The following is a 17,044-nucleotide window of genomic DNA, read 5'->3' on the forward strand; positions in this document are numbered from 1 at the left end:
GTGTCCAGGAGAGGATGTGGCATGCAAATTGTGTCAGAAGGATTTATCTATTCTGGAATCCATACTGGTTCCCAAATAGAAAAAAACATTCTCATTCCCAGTGTTGTACAGTTTTTGGAATGACTGGGAGCTTAGATGGCCAGAATGCTCTAAGTTTGATGCCATTTGGTCATTTTCAGGACGTTTCTTGAGTCTTCAAGTTTTCTTAGTTTAATAAAGAGTTTAATAAACTTCTGCCCAATAACCAGTAGGCTATGTCTAATGTACTGTGATTTTTTTTTTTTTTTGAGACAGAGTCTCATTTTGTCACCCAGCCTGGAGTGCAGTGGCACGATCTCGGCTCACTGCAACCTTTGCCTCCCAGGTTCAAACGATTCTCCTGCCTCAGCCTCCTAAGTAGTTGGGATTACAGGCATGCGCCACCACACCTGGCTAATTTTTTGTATTTTTAGTAGAGATGGGGTTTCACCATGTTGGTCAGGTTGGTCTCGAACTCCTGACCTCAAGTGATCCACCTGCCTCAGCCTCCCAAAGTGCTGGGATTACAGGTGTCAGCCACCGCTCCCTACCTGTATTGTGAATTTTTGAAATGAACCTAATTCCTACTTTACAGCAAAGTTTTTTCTCTCCTTCCTTCCTTCCTTTCTTTTTCCTTCCTTCCGTTTCTTTCTTCTTCCTTCCTTTTCTTTTCTTTTCTTTTTTTTTGAGACAAGGTCTGGCTCTGTTGTTCAGGCTGGAGCGCAGTGGCGTCATTTCGGCTCGCTGCAACCTCCATCTTCTGGGTTCAAGTGATTCTCAGCCTCAGCTTCCCGAGCAGCTGGGATTACTGGTGCCCGCCACAACACCCGTCTATTTTTTTGTATTTTTAGTAGAGACACGGTTTCACCATGTTGGTCAGGTTGGCCTCGAACTCCTGACCTCAGGTGATCCACCCACCCCGGCCTCCCAAAGTACTGGGATTACAGGCGTGAGCCACCGCACCCGGCCTACAGCAGAGCTTTTCATATGAATTGTATGGCTTAATTTTTTTTTCTTTGGAAGTTAAATTGCAAATGTTATATCTTTGGGCTCAGCTTTTTGAATTCTTAATTCTCCAGCGGGCCGGGGGTAGGGGACGGTGATAGAGGCGGCTCTTAGAGGGAACTCATTTTTTGACTCCGCCTTAGATCTGGCTAAGGGGATAGAAAACGACCCTGCCTCGCTTTGTTTAAAGACGCAGGGTTCTAGCGTGGTGTTTCCCGCCCCCCCCCCCCACTTTTCGTCTTAAGCTTACCACGTTCCAGATACCGCCCAGATCAATTTTTAATCACAGCTGTCATTCTTATTTTTACAGGCATGAAAAGTGAGACTCAAGTTCAGTGTTTTGCCTCGGGTAGCTCGGGGATTCCCAGTCAGCTAGCTCCTCGCGACTTCGTCGCCGCTCCCCTTTCACCCCGTGCCTTCGCCGGCCGTCCCCTGCTCCATCCAGGCCACGGGGGAGACGGTGGGGTCTGGGGCCATTCAGGCCTGGCTGGGCGTGAGAGCTTCTGGCCCAAGTCCACGCCCGAACTCGTCCTGATCGGTCTGGCTTTTCTGGTCCCCCTAGCCTTGCGGTACCGGAGACCTGGAAACCATCGAGCTGACAGCCCAGAGCGTCGCTCCCCGGCCGCCAAGCGCTGACGCCGCGCCGGGGGCGGGGCAGCTGGAGGCCGCGGGGAGAGGAGAGAGCTGCCGGGAAGGGCTGGCTGGCCTCGCAGCGCCCCGCCGCGGCTGCGGCCGGAAGCGGTTTCGTTGGCCCTGCGGCGCTGGAGCCCTGACGCACGGAGCTCGAGAGCGAGAACGGGAGAGAAAGGGGTAGAAATGGCGGCTCCGCTCAGCTCCCGCTGAGGAGGGCGAAGCCGGCGGAGTGTCTGTGCTGCCGCCTGCAGCACCGCCCCCGCTTCCCGCTCGCCGCTTGCTCACGCCGACTTCCCTTCCTCTGCCCGGCTCTCTCTTGTGCTCGTCTGCGCTCTGCACGCTCCGGACCGGCTCGTCTCTCACTGCCCGGCTCGGCTTCGCTGGCCCTGACTGACCGGCCGGCGGGCCGGCCTTGCTCGGCTTTCCCGGGCGCGGCGTGGACTCCGTCCCCCTGGCTGGACCATGGTGAACACCCGGAAGAGCTCTCTCCGCCTTCTCGGGTCCAAGTCTCCTGGTCCCGGGCCTGGGCCTGGGGCCGGAGCAGAGCCTGGGGCGACCGGAGGCAGCAGCCATTTCATCTCCTCTCGGACCCGCTCCTCCAAGACCCGCGCCGCCAGCTGCCCCGCCGCCAAGGCCGGGGGAAGCGGTGGCGCCGGCGTCACTCTGGATGAGGCCAGGGTAAGAGCGCGGCGTCCCGAGTCCGGAGGCTCGGAAGTGTCGGCCCGGCTGCGGAGGCTTTGTCTGGCCGGGTTGGGGGCAGGAAGCCTCCAGTGGAGACTGCTCGGGCGGCTGGAGACAGGGTCTGCGGGCGCGGTGGAGGGTGGCACCCAGGAGAAGGGCCGCGACGCTGTCCCTTTGCTTTTCAAGCTGGCCCGGCTCTTTTGTGTAAAGAACAGCCCATGAGTCCAGGGGAGAGGGCTTTGGGGGTCCCTTTCGGGGTCATTCGAACGATCTGCTGTCCGTGTCCTTGTCCTGCCCCAGAGGGGAATTCTAGCGGGGAAGCAAGAGCGAAGGGCCAGAACCCTTGGGTGGAAGGGTTGGAGAAGTGAAAGTTTTCTGCGGTGTCAAACCCTTCTTGAAAGTGTGTCAGTTCCTGCCGCTGTCTAACTCCAGCTTACTCTCAGTTTGGGGGTGGTTCAAATTGGTGAGGAAGTGAACAGAGAGCTCCAGTTGGCAGCCAGGCAGGGATGCTGAAAAAAGTTTGTAACTGCTCTGACACCAACTTTAAAAACAAAATCAACGCTATCGCCTCTCCAGGCAGGAGAGATCAAACATGATATTATAGCTGGGGAACCAGCCAGCTAGCTCACCAAGGTGCTAGTAGGAACCAGAGCTTTCAGGTCACAGAAGGAGCACGTCGAAAGAAAGAAGTGGAATGTTTCGGATAGTCAGCACTATCATGCCAAAACTGTGGTTTCTTGGGTGTCTACATTTTGGTTATGGGACTATATTACAAAAGTTGAATGAACACCATTGTTGTCATGCAGTTGCAAAAATGACATTTGAAGACCCTGGTGATTGAATTAAAAAAGTGATTGAAAGATCTTGAAATTTTGTTACCTACAGTATAAAGCTAAACACAGATATTTATTGCTTTAAAAAGGAATTGACACCTTTATTTTACTATGAAATTGTTTCTGAATTCAGAGAAGAGTGTATTGCTTCTGTCTAAAAGAGGCTGACTTGCTAAGTAATTTGGCTGGAAAATGCTGTTCATTTAAAATGCTCCTTTAATTCCACACCATTTTGTGGTTCTTATTGGGGGGAAGCAATATTTTATGTTCTAGGGGTCTACAAGATCGCGGTTTGTGTGTGCTTTTTCTCTTTGTTCTTAAACTGTTTTGACACTAACAACGGATCTAGGCAGAGACAACAGGAGTATTTTACGATACTACTCTGAAATATTTTTATTATACCTTTGAAAATCGTCTTGGCTTTTATTTGATAAAATTTTGGGCATTATAACTGTCCTATTTAATAGACTATTTTGGGGGCTTACGGATCTCTTAGGTTGAAATAAGGTTAAATCTGAAAGTTGTGCAAACTATTGGGAATAAGTACTTTGAAGACGAGGCTTTCGGTAGAAACTATTCCAAACATGTTCAAGCTTCTTGACCTACTGAGGCTATCACATATTTTAAAATAAAACTCAATTTAAGAAAATATGTTTTCTCTACATTTAAGGACAAAGAAAATATTTAGGGTGTAAGCATTTAATTGTATCATGCTATGTGAGTGCCTAGTCTGTTAGAGCAGTGTCTAACTCATCTGCAGCAATTAGCTCATCTTCACTCATCAGTTTGTGGTCCCATTTTTGAATTCATGGCTATCATGCTGTCCTTACCCCCTGAGGAATAAGGTGAGGTAATTTGTCAAGCAGCTGTTATAGAGATGTTAAAAGGCTAGGAATCAATAATCTAATGAGGAAATGAACATTTGGTAGCTTTTAAATTGCTAAAAGAATGAAAGATATGAGAGCTCTTTGTAGAAGGATACTAATGAAACTTTGTTTCAAAGATCCTTTTAAAATGTTTTAAAGTGCCATAAATAACAGGCTACTAAAGATTTACTTTGAAATATTTGTTTTTCAGTCTTAAGAAGATTTATGTTATGGCTCTAGGAGATGATGGAGTGATCTAATTGCTTTCTCTGAAAGGTTTTTTAGAGACTTACTACTCTTACATAGCGATTGGACCTTTAGAAGAGGATAAGTTATAATTCTGAATTTATTAAGTTTATGGACTACATATTTATGAAGCAGGTTGTATATTTATGGTTAGCTCTTCTCTAGTTTTGTAGAAATTGAGCACTCCTGGTTCACCCTTTCTGAAGTACTTAAAGGCACCCTCTATGTCTGTGGGGTCTATAATAGACATTTGCCAGTGTCTGTAAAGTCTTATTTGATGCAAAATGGGGTTGCCCATGATTTTTGTAGAAAGAAATGTAGTCCTGTTTGTAACATAATATTCCTGTTTGTAACATAATATTCCTGTTTGTAATTGAGGAGTTTCTCCTTTTTCTGCTTTTGTGCCATGTTTTTAACTAGCTATACTTGATGCCTGTTTTCCCCTCTTTTCCCTCTGTTTTTAGATTATTTCGTTCACTGTGTCCAGAGACATTTTATTTGCTTTAAAAAGTCATAGCACTATGAGCTTTTCTTATAGTTTTGTCTTTTTCCCAAGTAGTGTATGCATAGGATGGGGGAAAATATACATTCTGCAGATTATTGGAATTATTTTCTTTTTCTTTTTTTCAGTATGAAAAGCCTTTTTTTATTTTTTGACATGTAAAATGTGGTACTTAGTGTATATAACTCTGTGAGTTTAGAGATAAGTATATATTTGTGAAACCACCACCACCATCAACACCATAGACATATCCATCATTCCTAAAGTTTCCCTGTCCCTTTTATTATGAATGTATTATGAGTATTATTTTTGTGGTAAGAACACTTGATATAAAATCTACCCTCTTAGACAATTTTAAGTATGCAATGCAATATCCTTAGATGTAGGCACTATGCTTTATAGATCTCCAGAACTTATTTATCTGGCATGAGTGAAACTTGATTGCCTCCCCGCAAGACCCTGGCAATCACCCTTCTACTCTCTGCTTCTGTGAATTTGCTAGTTTAGATTCCACATATAAGTGAGATCATACAGTATGTGTGTTTCTGGGACTGGCTTATATTATTTAGTGTAACGTCATCGAGGTACATTTGTGTTGTTGTGAATGGCAGGATTTCCTTCTTAGGCTTAATAGTATTCCACTGGGCATGCACACATGTACACCACGTTTACTACATTCATCTCTTGTTGGACATTTAGATTGTTTCCATATCTTAGCTATTATGAATAATGCTACAGCGAACATGGGAGTGCAGATGTCCGTCGAAATCCTGATTTCAATTCCTTTGGATAAATACCCAGAAGTGGGATTGCCAGATCATATGGTAGTTCTATTTTTAATTTTTTTGAGGAACTTTCATACTGTTTTCCATAGTGGCTGCACCATTTTGCGTTTCTACTGACATGTACCAGGATTCCCTTTTTCCCACATCTCGCCATTATTTGTTGTCTGTTGTCTTTTTGACAAGAGCCATTTTGACAGGTGTGAGGTGATATATCATTGTGGTTTTGATTTGCATTTCCCTGATGATTAGTAATGTTGAGCACTTTTTTATATACCTGAGAAGTGTCTATTTAATTAGGACCTTTTTTTTTTTTTTTTTTAAAACAGGGTCTTAGGAGTGGTTCACTGCAGCCTTAAAATTCTGTTTTGCCCATTAACAAATGTTTTCTTCCTGCAGAGTCGCAAGGCTACCCTATGTATTTTGGAAATTAACTGCTTATCACATACATGGTTTGCAGAGTTTTCTCCTAATCTGTAGATTGCCTTTGTGCCCACACTTTTAAATTTTATTATTATTTTTTCCTCCCTTATCATTACCCACAATGCCCACACTTTTAAAATGTCAAGCTGTCTTTTAGTGCTATGCAGTTAGATGTAATTACTCCTATATACTGTGGCTTTTTTTTTCCTGCAAGCTTTCATAAAGCTTGACCTCTTTTATGTCAGTTAATCTGGCCCTCAGTCATTAGCGTTTGTTTGCTGCACCTAGGTGTTACTCCTAGTAAACAATCTAATACTGTATTCACAAAACTGGACAGCAATCTTTGAAAAATATTTGGACTCTTTTTTTCTACCTCTCCTTGTTAGGTCTGTTTGCTGCTATTTCTGACTTTTTTGCTAGCTTTTTGGGATTTTTGGGGTAATCATTGACTGTGAATCCCCATCTTGTGAGATCAAAATAAATATTTTGAGTAACTTTAGAAGTAAAATGCTGTATTACTTTATTTTTATTTAATTAAAAAAACCCTAGGTCCTTCTTTAGTATACTTTTATCACCCTGTGCTTTTCCCTTTCCAACACTCATGCATTTGCCAACATAACAAAGCAGAGTGGTCGAAGTTGAGGGTTAAAGAGGTAAAAGAAGTCTGAGGGGGAAATCTGGAAATCTCATAATGTATGTAACTCTCAGATGAGCAGGGGAAAATATAAGTTCCTCAAAACAGAGCAAGTTTTTCCTTATACTGTATCAGATTCACATGGAGTACAATATAGGTAATATTGTAACGTGACAATGTTCCCTGCCACAATTTCGAACCAAAGCAATGGTGGAGTTCATAGGATTGTCTCTGGTAGCCAAGTGAAAATGCAGCTTAAATTCAGTTACTGGCTATTTTTGTAGTCCAGATATACACACATTCTGTTGTTTAGGTCATGGATGAAACTTATAAAGCCTATAGAAGTGAATGCATACTAATTCCTTAAATCATTTTCCCTGGCAAGAAGTCTTTTTAAACCATCCTTTGGTAGATGTTTTATTGCAGGTCTCCTAAATACCCAATTATAGATAAACTCATAACTTTTGGAATCCAGCTGGACAAGTGGTAGAATTACTACTGTTACGAGAACTGAGAAGCCCAACCAGTGTTTGCACCTGAATGTAGAGTGATCCTGTCTATTCAGGGATCTAAGTACCGTATTACTTTGAATGATATGTTTGGCATTTCTTTTAGGACGTACACAATGAAGTTTCATTTGGGTGCATTATCCGTTTTGTTTGTGTGCATAATCAACTCGAGTGGATTTCTTTTCTTTTCTTTTTTTTTTTGAGATGGAGTCTCACTCTGTAGCTCAGGCTGGAGTATAGTGGTACAATCTCGGCTCACTGCAACCTCTGCCTCCCAGGTCAAGCAATTCTCCTGCCTCAGCCTCCCAAGTAGTTGGCATTACAGGTGCCTGCCACCACACCTGGTTAATTTTTGTATTTTTTAGTAGAGACAGGGTTTCATCATGTTGGTCAGGCTGGTCTTGAACTCCTGACCTCAGGTGACCTGCCCGCCTCGGTCTCCCAAAGTGCTGAGGTTACAGGTGTGAACCACTGCACCCGGTCCAAGTGGATTTCTTTGTACTTAGGTTTTTGGTCTTGCAATAGGAATATTTTATACTTCTTTTATGCCTCCTCTCTGGAGGGGGATTCTATGAACAATGAGTTATTGAGTAAAAAGCATTGGGAATTTTTGGATAAAAAGTTATATGGAAGTAGATATTTAGGGGGGAAATCATATATATGTGTTAACTTTATTTAAATATAAGTTAGTTTTTTTTTTGAGCAGTAAGTTTTTAGTTTTATCTGGAGATAGGATATATACCTTTGGCTAAAGTCTTTCTCCCCTAAACTCTTCTATTAGAGTAGACCGTAAGTGCCATGAAGGCAGGCACTACATTTTGTTTTTCCCCAAATGCTGTATTCCCAGGGCCGAAATACAGCGCCTGACACAATGCTGAAAATGTTCAATAAATATCTGTTAAATGAGTGAATGAATGAATGAATAGCATTTCAGGGAGCTGACCCATTTTGAGAATATCATGGTTATAGAACTTTGAGAATAGAGGATAAATAAAACACAGTTTTTACCCTAAGTACTGTAAATGTGCACATGGTATGCTAATGAGAAGTTATTAACAAGGTAAATTCGTTCAAAGTAAGTGCCAAATGAATGGCATAGGTACTTAGTGTGGTAAGACTTCTAGTTCTCTACTCACTGAATGTTTTGGTGGAACTCTTTTTTATGTGTGTGCTTTAAAGACAGAGACTATTATGTTGACACCTGTATCCTGAGTGCCTAGAACAGCATGTGTCAGTCAGTGCCCAATTAATACTTTTTTTTTTTTTTAAGGCAGAGTCTCGCTCTGTTGCCCAGGCTGGAGTACAGTGGCTCCATCTCGGCTCACTGCAACCTCCGCTTCCTGGGTTCCAGCGATTCTCCTGCCTCAGTCTCCTGAGTAGCCAGGATTACAGACATGAGCCACCATGTCCAGCTAATTTTTATATTTTTAGTAGAGACGAGGTTTCACCATGTTGACCAGGCTGGTCTTGAAATCCTGACCTCGGGAGATCTGCCTGTCTTGGCCTCTGAAAGTTCTGGGATTACAGGCGTGAGCTACTGTGCCTGGCCTAAGAATTTTTTTTTTTTTTTTTTTTTTTTTTTTTTTGAGACAGTTTCCCTCTTGTTGCCCATGCTGGAGTACAGTGGTGCGACCTCAGCTCACTGCAACCCCCACTTCCCGGATTCAAGTGAGTCTTCTGCGTCAGCCTCCTGAGTACCTGGGATTACAGACAGGCGCCACCTCACCCAGCTAATTTTTGTATTTTTAGAAGAGACGGGGTTTCACTGTGTTGAACAGGCTGGTCTGGAACTCCTGACCTCAGGTGATTCGCCCACCTCGGCCTCCCAAAGTGCTGGGATTACAGGCGTGAGCCACTGCTCCCGGCCCCTAATACTTTTTTTTTTTTGAGAAGTTCTCACTTTGTCTCCGAGGCTGGAGTGCAGTGGCATGATCTTGGCTAGCTGCAGTCTTTGCCTCTTGTGCTGAAGTGATCCTGCCACCTCAGCCTCCCAAATACCTGCAGGCATAAGCCACCACAGTCAGCTAATTTTTGTATTTTTTGTAGAGATGGGGTTTCGCCGCATTGCCCAGGCTGCTCTTGAACTCCTGGGCTTGAGCAGTCTGCCCACCCTGGCTTCCCAAAGTGCTGGGATTACAGCCACTGTGCCTGGCCAATTAATACTTTTTGAATGAATTAATGGAAAGTATGACTCATTTTAAATTATTTTCACTTTGACAATCTCTCTCTCTCTCTTTTTTTTTTTTTTTAAATAGAGATGGGTGGTCTTCTTATGTTGCCCAGGCTAGTCTTGAACTACTGGCCTCAAGCAGTTCTCCTGCTTTGGCCTCCCAAAGTGTTAGGGTTACAGGTGTGCACCACCATGCCTAGCCGACAATCTTTCTTTTTTGCCATACTCACTTGTTGCATTTTACCCTAATAAGGAGAAGAGTAAACCAAGGTTTATTTAGCATCTTATACATGCCAGGTGTTGTTTAATGCTGTCTCATTCAATCCTTGTAACAACTCTATAAAGCAAGTGATGCTACCCCCATTTTACAACTGAGGAAATTGAGTTGCCTAAGAGTTAAGTGGCCTGTGGAAGGCTGAAGGTAATATTTAAATCTAGTTCTGTCTTCTCTACTTGTATATCTTGTTTCATCTGTATTTCTTTACCTCACTTATTACTCTTTGATGTTGTTCAATCAGTAGTTTCCATCAACATCTGAAAAAGTGAAAGGGGCAGCTGTTTTATACTGTAAGTATACCTACCGTTTATAGACAGTTTTTACCTGGCTGTCTGGAATTGTGGTGTCTAGGAGTGTATTGGGACTGAAAGTGGGAATAGTAGCATATAGGGATATGAAATATAGGACAATAATTTTCAGTAATTTCCTGCAGCCTGATTTCAGGAGGCAGTATGTAGGGAGAGGAGCAAGCATATTGTACAGAGATTGTTTTTGCAATATTTTTCCTTAATATTTTATTATATATGTGTATATTTATATTTTTTGTTTCATTTTTTATTAAAAATTTTTTTTGTGGGTACATAGTAGACATATATGTAGTATATATATATTTTTTGAGACAGGATCTTGCTCTGTTGCCCAGGCTGAAGTGCAGTAGTGCAATCACAGCTCACTGCAACCTTGACCTCCTGAGTTCAATGAATTCTCCCACCACAGCCTCTGAGCAGCTGGGACTACAGGCATGTGTTACCACACCTGGCTTTTTTTTTTTTTTTTTTTTTTTGTAGAGACAAGGTTTTGCTATGTTGCCAAAGCTGGTCTCAAACTCTTGGGCTCAAGAAATCCTCTGGCCTTGGCTTCCTAAAGTGCTAGGATTATAGGAGTGAGCTACCACTCCTGGCCTGTATTTTAGTTTTTCTTTCTTTTTTTTTGAGACGGAGTTTCACTCTTGTTGCCCAGGCTGGAGCGCAATGGTGCAATCTCAGCTCACTGCAACCTCCACCTCCCAGGTTCAAGCGATTCTTCCCCCCTAGCCTCCCGAGTAGCTGTGATTACAGGAGCCTACCACCACGCATGGCTAATTTTGTATTTTTTTTAGTAGAGATGGGGTTTCTCAATGTTGGTCAGGCTGGTTTTGAACTCCTGACCTCAGGTAATCCGCCCGCCTTGGCCTCCCAAAGTGCTGGGATTACAGGCGTGAGCCACCATGCCCAGCTGTATTTTTATTTTTCAAGACAGGAGTCTCACTATGTTGCCCAGGCTGGTTTTGGACTACTGGCCTCAACGAATCCTCCTGACTCAACCTGCTGAGTAGCTGGGATTACAGGTATGAGCCACTGCACCTGGCTCTTCTCAATATTTTTAAGTTGGCTTTGGGAAAAAGTAAATCCCTGTAAGCAGACTGAAAGTCTGGGCCTTGTGGTCTCTATTAGAGGTATACTTGTGCTGCTATCTTTCCCTCTACTTGGTGATATTAATTTATAGTGTATACATTTGCTTTTATGCTCTGGGAAACTATCTCTAGGGGGACTAAAGTGTTTTCCATTTGAAAAAATGTTTCATACTTTAAGCCTCTTGAAAAGACATTATATAGCATATTTATATATGAAGATTTGCATTAGTAAATTAAACATCTTTAGCATTGTTAGTTTATATCTGTATTCTAGGACCCAAATTGGAATCCTGAAAGAAATGGTGCTTAAAATACCCACAAAGTATGTTCTCTAGTCTTGCCAGACAGAAATTTGGAGGTAATCCAGAGCCTAGTTTTTGATGGTGAGGCTTGCTTGTTCCTTTGTTCGTTCATTCATTCACTCATTGATTCAGTAAGGTGGAGAATGAAGCACAGTCCCTGCTTCATGGGATGTACTTAAAGTCTAGTGGAGGAGACAGATACATGCCATAAAAAAAATAGCCCTTCTCTCAGGTCTAGTGCCCTTTCATCTACATTTGTTCAGGTGACTTAGCAGCCTGCCTAGGGGCTACTGTTTCCAGGCTCACTTCCTGTGTGGGTTTTAGAGAAGGGCCAAAAGCACCCTTAAGTTACTTTGGTTTAATCATTATGTCTGAAGTTTATACCCATTCTTGTCTCCTTTTGGGCCTTTAAAGTCTAACACTATATTTTTGTGGCAAATTTAGAATTAAGTGAAGAAATAGGATATTATTTTAGAGATTTGGCAGAAACCTATGGTTAGAGGGAATTATTCTTATGTGCCAAACAACTTTCTTGCATATTATGTGGTTAGTGACTTTACTCAGATTTGGTTTTGTGATTAGGGTTTGGAGAATTAGGATGATTGGAGTGGTCTGATATTTTTGGACTTGAATTTAGAAGTTACTTAAAAAACTTGTCAGCCATTATTTTTGAACTTAAATTTAGAAGTTGCTTAAAAAAATTGTCATTGTGTTTTGTTTTTGGTAGGAATCTAATTGCAGAGAAATGTAGAAAATTAAACTTCTTGGATTAAAACTTGGATGTGTTATTTAAAACTTTTAGTGTTAAGAAACTTTTTCCTCTAAAAGTGGTGAAGATGAATCACTTATGGAATAAATTTGACCTCTGAAAAGATAATGAAAGAATAGTGAACTCTTTTTTTTTTTTTTTTCCAAGATGGAGTCTCGCTCTGTCGCCCAGGCTGGAGTACAGTGGTGCCCTGTCTGCTCACTGCAAGCTCCGCCTCCCGAGTTCACGCCATTCTCCTGCCTCAGCCTCCCAAGTAGCTGGGACTACAGGCACCTGCCACCACGCCCAGCTAATTTGTTTGTATTTTTAGTAGAGATGGGATTTCACCATGTTAGCCAGGATGGTCTCGATCTCCTGACCTCGTGATCTGCCTGCCTCGGCCGCCCAAAGTGCTGGGATTACAGGTGTGAGCCGCCGCGCCTGGCCAAGAATAGTGAACTCTTTTAGCTTAACCTAAAACTATTCCCTGTTTTACAACTATGTGGAATACTGACCCTTTGGATTTGAACTCTTTATGTTTGGGCATTATGTACTTCCGGAAGAATTTTTCTGTAAGAGATCCTAGGTTGAGGTTGTAACACAAGGTATAAAATTATATTACAGATTTTTACTTATTAATGTAATTAGTTTGTTTGTTTGTTTGTTTGTTTGTTTGTTTTGAGACGGAGTCTCGCTCTGTCGCCCAGGCTGGAGTGCAGTGGCTGGATCTCAGCTCACTGCAAGCTCCGCCTCCCGGATCTAGGCCATTCTCCTGCCTCAGCCTCCCGAGTAGCTGGGACTACAGGCACCCGCCACCTCGCCTGGCTAGTTTTTTGTATTCTTTAGTAGAGACGGGGTTTCACCATGTTAGCCAGGATGGTCTCGATCTCCTGACGTTGTGATCCGCCCCTCTTGGCCTCCCAAAGTGCTGGGATTACAGGCTTGAGCCACTGCGCCCGGCAATGTAATTAGTTTGTAAGTATCCATGTTGATGAGTGATCATAACCTCCAAATAAGTTATGTAAGGGTTTTAGCATATTTTTGTGGTTTATATTTCACTGATGTTCTGAAGTGTGGGAAGTCAGCATAGTTAAAAGCAAAATAATGAATTGAGGCTGGGCGTGGTGGCTCATGCCTGTAATCTCAGCACTTTGGGAGGCTGAGGCAGGCGGATCATGAGGTCAGGAGTTTGAGAGCAGACTGACTAATATGGTGAAACCCCGTCTCTACTAAAATACAAAAAAATTAGCTGAGCGTGGTGGTGCGTGCCTGTAATCCCAGCTACTTGGGAGACTGAGGCAGGGGAATCACTTGAACCCAGGAGGTGGAAGTTGCAGTGAGCTGAGATTGCGCCACTGCATTCTAACCTGGCAACAGAGCAAGACTCTGTTTCAAAAAACAAACAAACAAAACAGAATTGGTAGCCAGACATGGTTGTTTACACCTGTAATCCCAGCTACTCTAGAGGCTAAGCAGGGAAGGATGGCTTGAGCCCAGGAGTTTGAGTCCAGCCTGTACAACATAGCAGTACTCTTTTTTTTTTACATGGTGAGTTGGATTTTTTTTTTTTTTAATCATGACTTTGTTTTCCTAGGTTACAGAGGGTAGTGTTTAATAGGTAGGGTGACCATATATGTCTGCATTAGCCTAGGATAGTACTGACCTGCCTGGCACATGCACAGTTTATGCTTGTCCCAAAAAAATTACTAATGCCCTTAACCCTCTATTTAACATGTTTAGATGATAGAATACCTGGTTACTGTGTTGGTTTATATGTATGTCTTTTAAGTTTTCATAAGTGGTATTTAGGTATAGAGCTTGTTTTATTATTTTCTTTTAACCATTATATTTTCATCTGTGTGGTAACTTTGTATACATACAGTCACTACTCCCACCTGCTACATAGTACTTTGTAGCATCAATTCATTGCATTTTAACTATTCACCCTCAAGAGATGGGTACCTAAATTGTTTCCTTTTCTCTGCTGCTGCAAATATTGCTGCAGTTAATACCCTGATGCAATGTCCCTCGTGGACTTGGTGTGGGAATTTCTTTGAGATAGACACCAAGAGTGGAAGAATATATGTGTACTTAAAATAAATATTACCTCTAGATATGCTGCTCTAGTCTCCATTCGTAGGAGTATAGCGTATGAGAGTTCTTGTATCTCCACTTGCCTGCCAGTATTTGGCATCAGCTACCTTTTTAATAGCCTTTCTTTAGTTACTAATGAGTTTGGGTAACTCTTTATGTCCATGCTAACTTTTTTTGCTTTCCTCCTCTCTGAAATGCCTGTTAAGATTTGTTTTTTGCCCATTTCACTATTTTCTACTGGAGTTGCTATTTTATTATTGTTTTTCAAGAGTAATTAGAGATTTGTGACTTTTGACTTTTTTTGGTGCCACACTAAAGGATACTGTTTACATTGTGACTTTATACATACATACAGTTTTACTGTTTAGGTCTTTGATTCATTTTGTTCATTCTGCTAGACAACTTGTCCATTGTGGTGCCACTTTGTAATACGTTAAGTTCTCATGTATGTTGTGTTCTGATCTGTGTTCTTTTCTGTTGGTCTGTTTATGCTTATGGAAATACTATACTTTTTTTGTTTTTTTTTTTTTTTAATTTTTTGTAGAGACAGGGTTATTGCTGTGTTGCCCAGGTAGTCTTGAACTCCTGGGCTCAAGCAATCCTCCTGCCCTGGCCTCCTGAAGTGTTGGGATTACAGGTGTAAGCCACCATGCCTGGCCCATACTGGTGTGGTTTTTTTTTTGTCCAGGGTCCTGCTCTGTCACCCAGGCTGGAGTGCCCTGGTGTGATCACAGCTCACTGAAGCCTCGACCACCTAGGCTCAAGCAGTCCTCTCGCGTCAGCCTCCCAGAGTATTGAGATTACAGGCATGAGCCATTCTACCAGGCCAATACTATTTTTCATACTATGGTTTTGAGTTATGTCTTATTATCTTAAAGGACAAGTTTCTCCTCTTTGTTATTTTTCAAGGTTGACTTAGATGTCTGGGGGTTGTTTTTCAATTTTAATTTCAATTACGATTATAGAGTTACTTAGAAGATCCAACTAGATTTTTTTTTTTTCCCCCGAGACGGAATCTTGCTCTGTTGCCTAGGCTGGAGTGCAGTGGCGTGATCTCGGCTCACTGCAACGTCCACCTCCCAGGTTCAAGCGATACTTCTGCTTCAGCCTCCCAAGTAGCTGGGATTACAGGCATACGCACCCATGCCCAGCTAATTTTTGTATTTTTAGTAGAGCTGGGATTTCACCATGTTGGCAAGGCTGGTCTCAAACCCCTGACCTCAAATGATCTGCCCGCCTTGACCTCCCAAGGTGCTGGGATTACAGGTGTGAGTGAGCCACCATGCCTGGCCCCAACTAGAATTTTGATTAGTAATATATTGAATTCATAGATTAATTTGTAGAGAATTGACACCTTCAAATTGTTAGCCTAACAGCATGGAACATCTCTCACTTAACATAGTTTGTATATTTCTCTTGTAGGATTGGATGCTTTCTTTGTGGCCTAATATATTGTCAGTTTTGGTAAATGTTTATTGTGTGCTGGGGATAAATGTATATTTTCTGTTAAATGTAGAAAAATAAAAATGTATGATGGAAAACATTAAGAGATGGGATATATTATAGTGTGAACTTATTGATTAGTCAGATACTCAGAAATCTCTTGTTCCACATTAAGATTCTTTTTATTTTTTATTTATTTATTTTTGAGACAGAGTCTTTCTCTGTCACCCAGACTAGAGTGCAGTGGCTCCATCTCAGCTCACTGCAACCTACGTCTTATGGCTTCCAGTGATTCTCCTGTCTCAGCCTCCTGAGTAGCTGAGATTACAGGCGTAGGCCAGTATGCATGCCTGGCTAATTTTTGTATTTTTAGTAGTGATGGGGGTTTTACTGTGTTGGCCAGGCTGGTCTCGAACTCTTGACCTCAGGTGATCCGCCTACTTCAGCCTCCCAAAGTGCTGGGATTACAGATGTGAGCCACTGTACCCGGCCCCACATTAAGTTTCTACCTAGTTTTTGCTGTTGTTGAAATTATTTTTGTTATTTTTCAAATTCTCCTGGTGTATTTTTTTAAGTAAATTTTTATTTTAGAGCGTATATATATATATATATATATATATATTTTTTTTTTTTTTTTTTTTTTTTTTATGAGACGGAGTCTCGCTCTGTCACCCAGGCTGGAGTGCAGTGGCCGGATCTCAGCTCACTGCAAGCTCCGCCTCCCGGGCTCACGCCATTCTCCTGCCTCAGCCTCCCGAGTAGCTGGGACTACAGGCGCCTGCCACCTCGCCCGGCTAGTTTTTTGTAGTTTTTAGTAGAGATGGGGTTTCACCGTGTTAGCCAGGATGGTCCTGATCTCCTGACCTCGTGATCCGCCCGTCTTGGCCTCCCAAAGTGCTAGGATTACAGGCTTGAGCCACCGCGCCTGGCCTTTTAGAGTATATTTTAATTTCCTATTTGCTTTCTTCTTTCATCCATTGGTTATCTGGAAGTATGTTGCTTACTTTCCAAATAGTTGGGCATTTATTTTCCTTGCATTTTTTTTTTGAGATGGGGTCTTACTCTCTCACCCAGGCTGGAGTACAGTGACATGATTGTAGCCCACTGTAGCCTTGAACTCCTGGACTCAAGTGATCCTTCTGTCTCAGCCTCCCAAATAGCTAGGACTACAGGTGTGTGCCACCAGGCCTAGGTAATTTGAAAATTTTTTTTTGTTAGAGAGGGTCTTGTTATCTCCCTTTGTTGCCCAGTCTGGCCTCAAATTCCTAGACTCAAGCGATCCTCCCACCTTGGCCTTTGTAAGTGCTTGGATCACAGGTATGAGCCACTGTACCTGGCCTATTTTCTGTTTATAGTTTTGTTAATTACTTCTAGCTTAATTCCATTGTGCTCAGAGAACATACTACATATGATTTCAGTCTTTTGAAATTTGTTCTGACTTATTTTGTTAGAACATTGTTTATGGTTATTTTGGTAAATGTTTCA

General features: G+C 42.4%; 1 protein-coding gene across 5 annotated transcripts in view; it reads left to right on the plus strand.

Moving 5' to 3' along the window:
- The first annotated feature begins 1,694 nt into the window (after positions 1-1,694).
- Positions 1,695-17,044, plus strand: part of ATAD2B (ATPase family AAA domain containing 2B) — a 229,435-nt gene continuing 214,085 nt past the window's right edge. For all 5 annotated transcript variants that reach the window (XM_030920718.1, XM_030920716.1, XM_030920717.1 and 2 more), the window contains exon 1: positions 1,695-2,334. In XM_030920718.1, coding sequence (XP_030776578.1) covers positions 2,119-2,334 — 216 coding nt within the window. In that variant the 5' untranslated portion in view covers positions 1,695-2,118. The remainder of the gene's footprint in view (positions 2,335-17,044) is intronic.

The sequence above is a fragment of the Rhinopithecus roxellana genome, chromosome 17 (genome assembly GCF_007565055.1).
Source record: "Rhinopithecus roxellana isolate Shanxi Qingling chromosome 17, ASM756505v1, whole genome shotgun sequence".
Lineage (NCBI taxonomy): Eukaryota > Metazoa > Chordata > Mammalia > Primates > Cercopithecidae > Rhinopithecus > Rhinopithecus roxellana.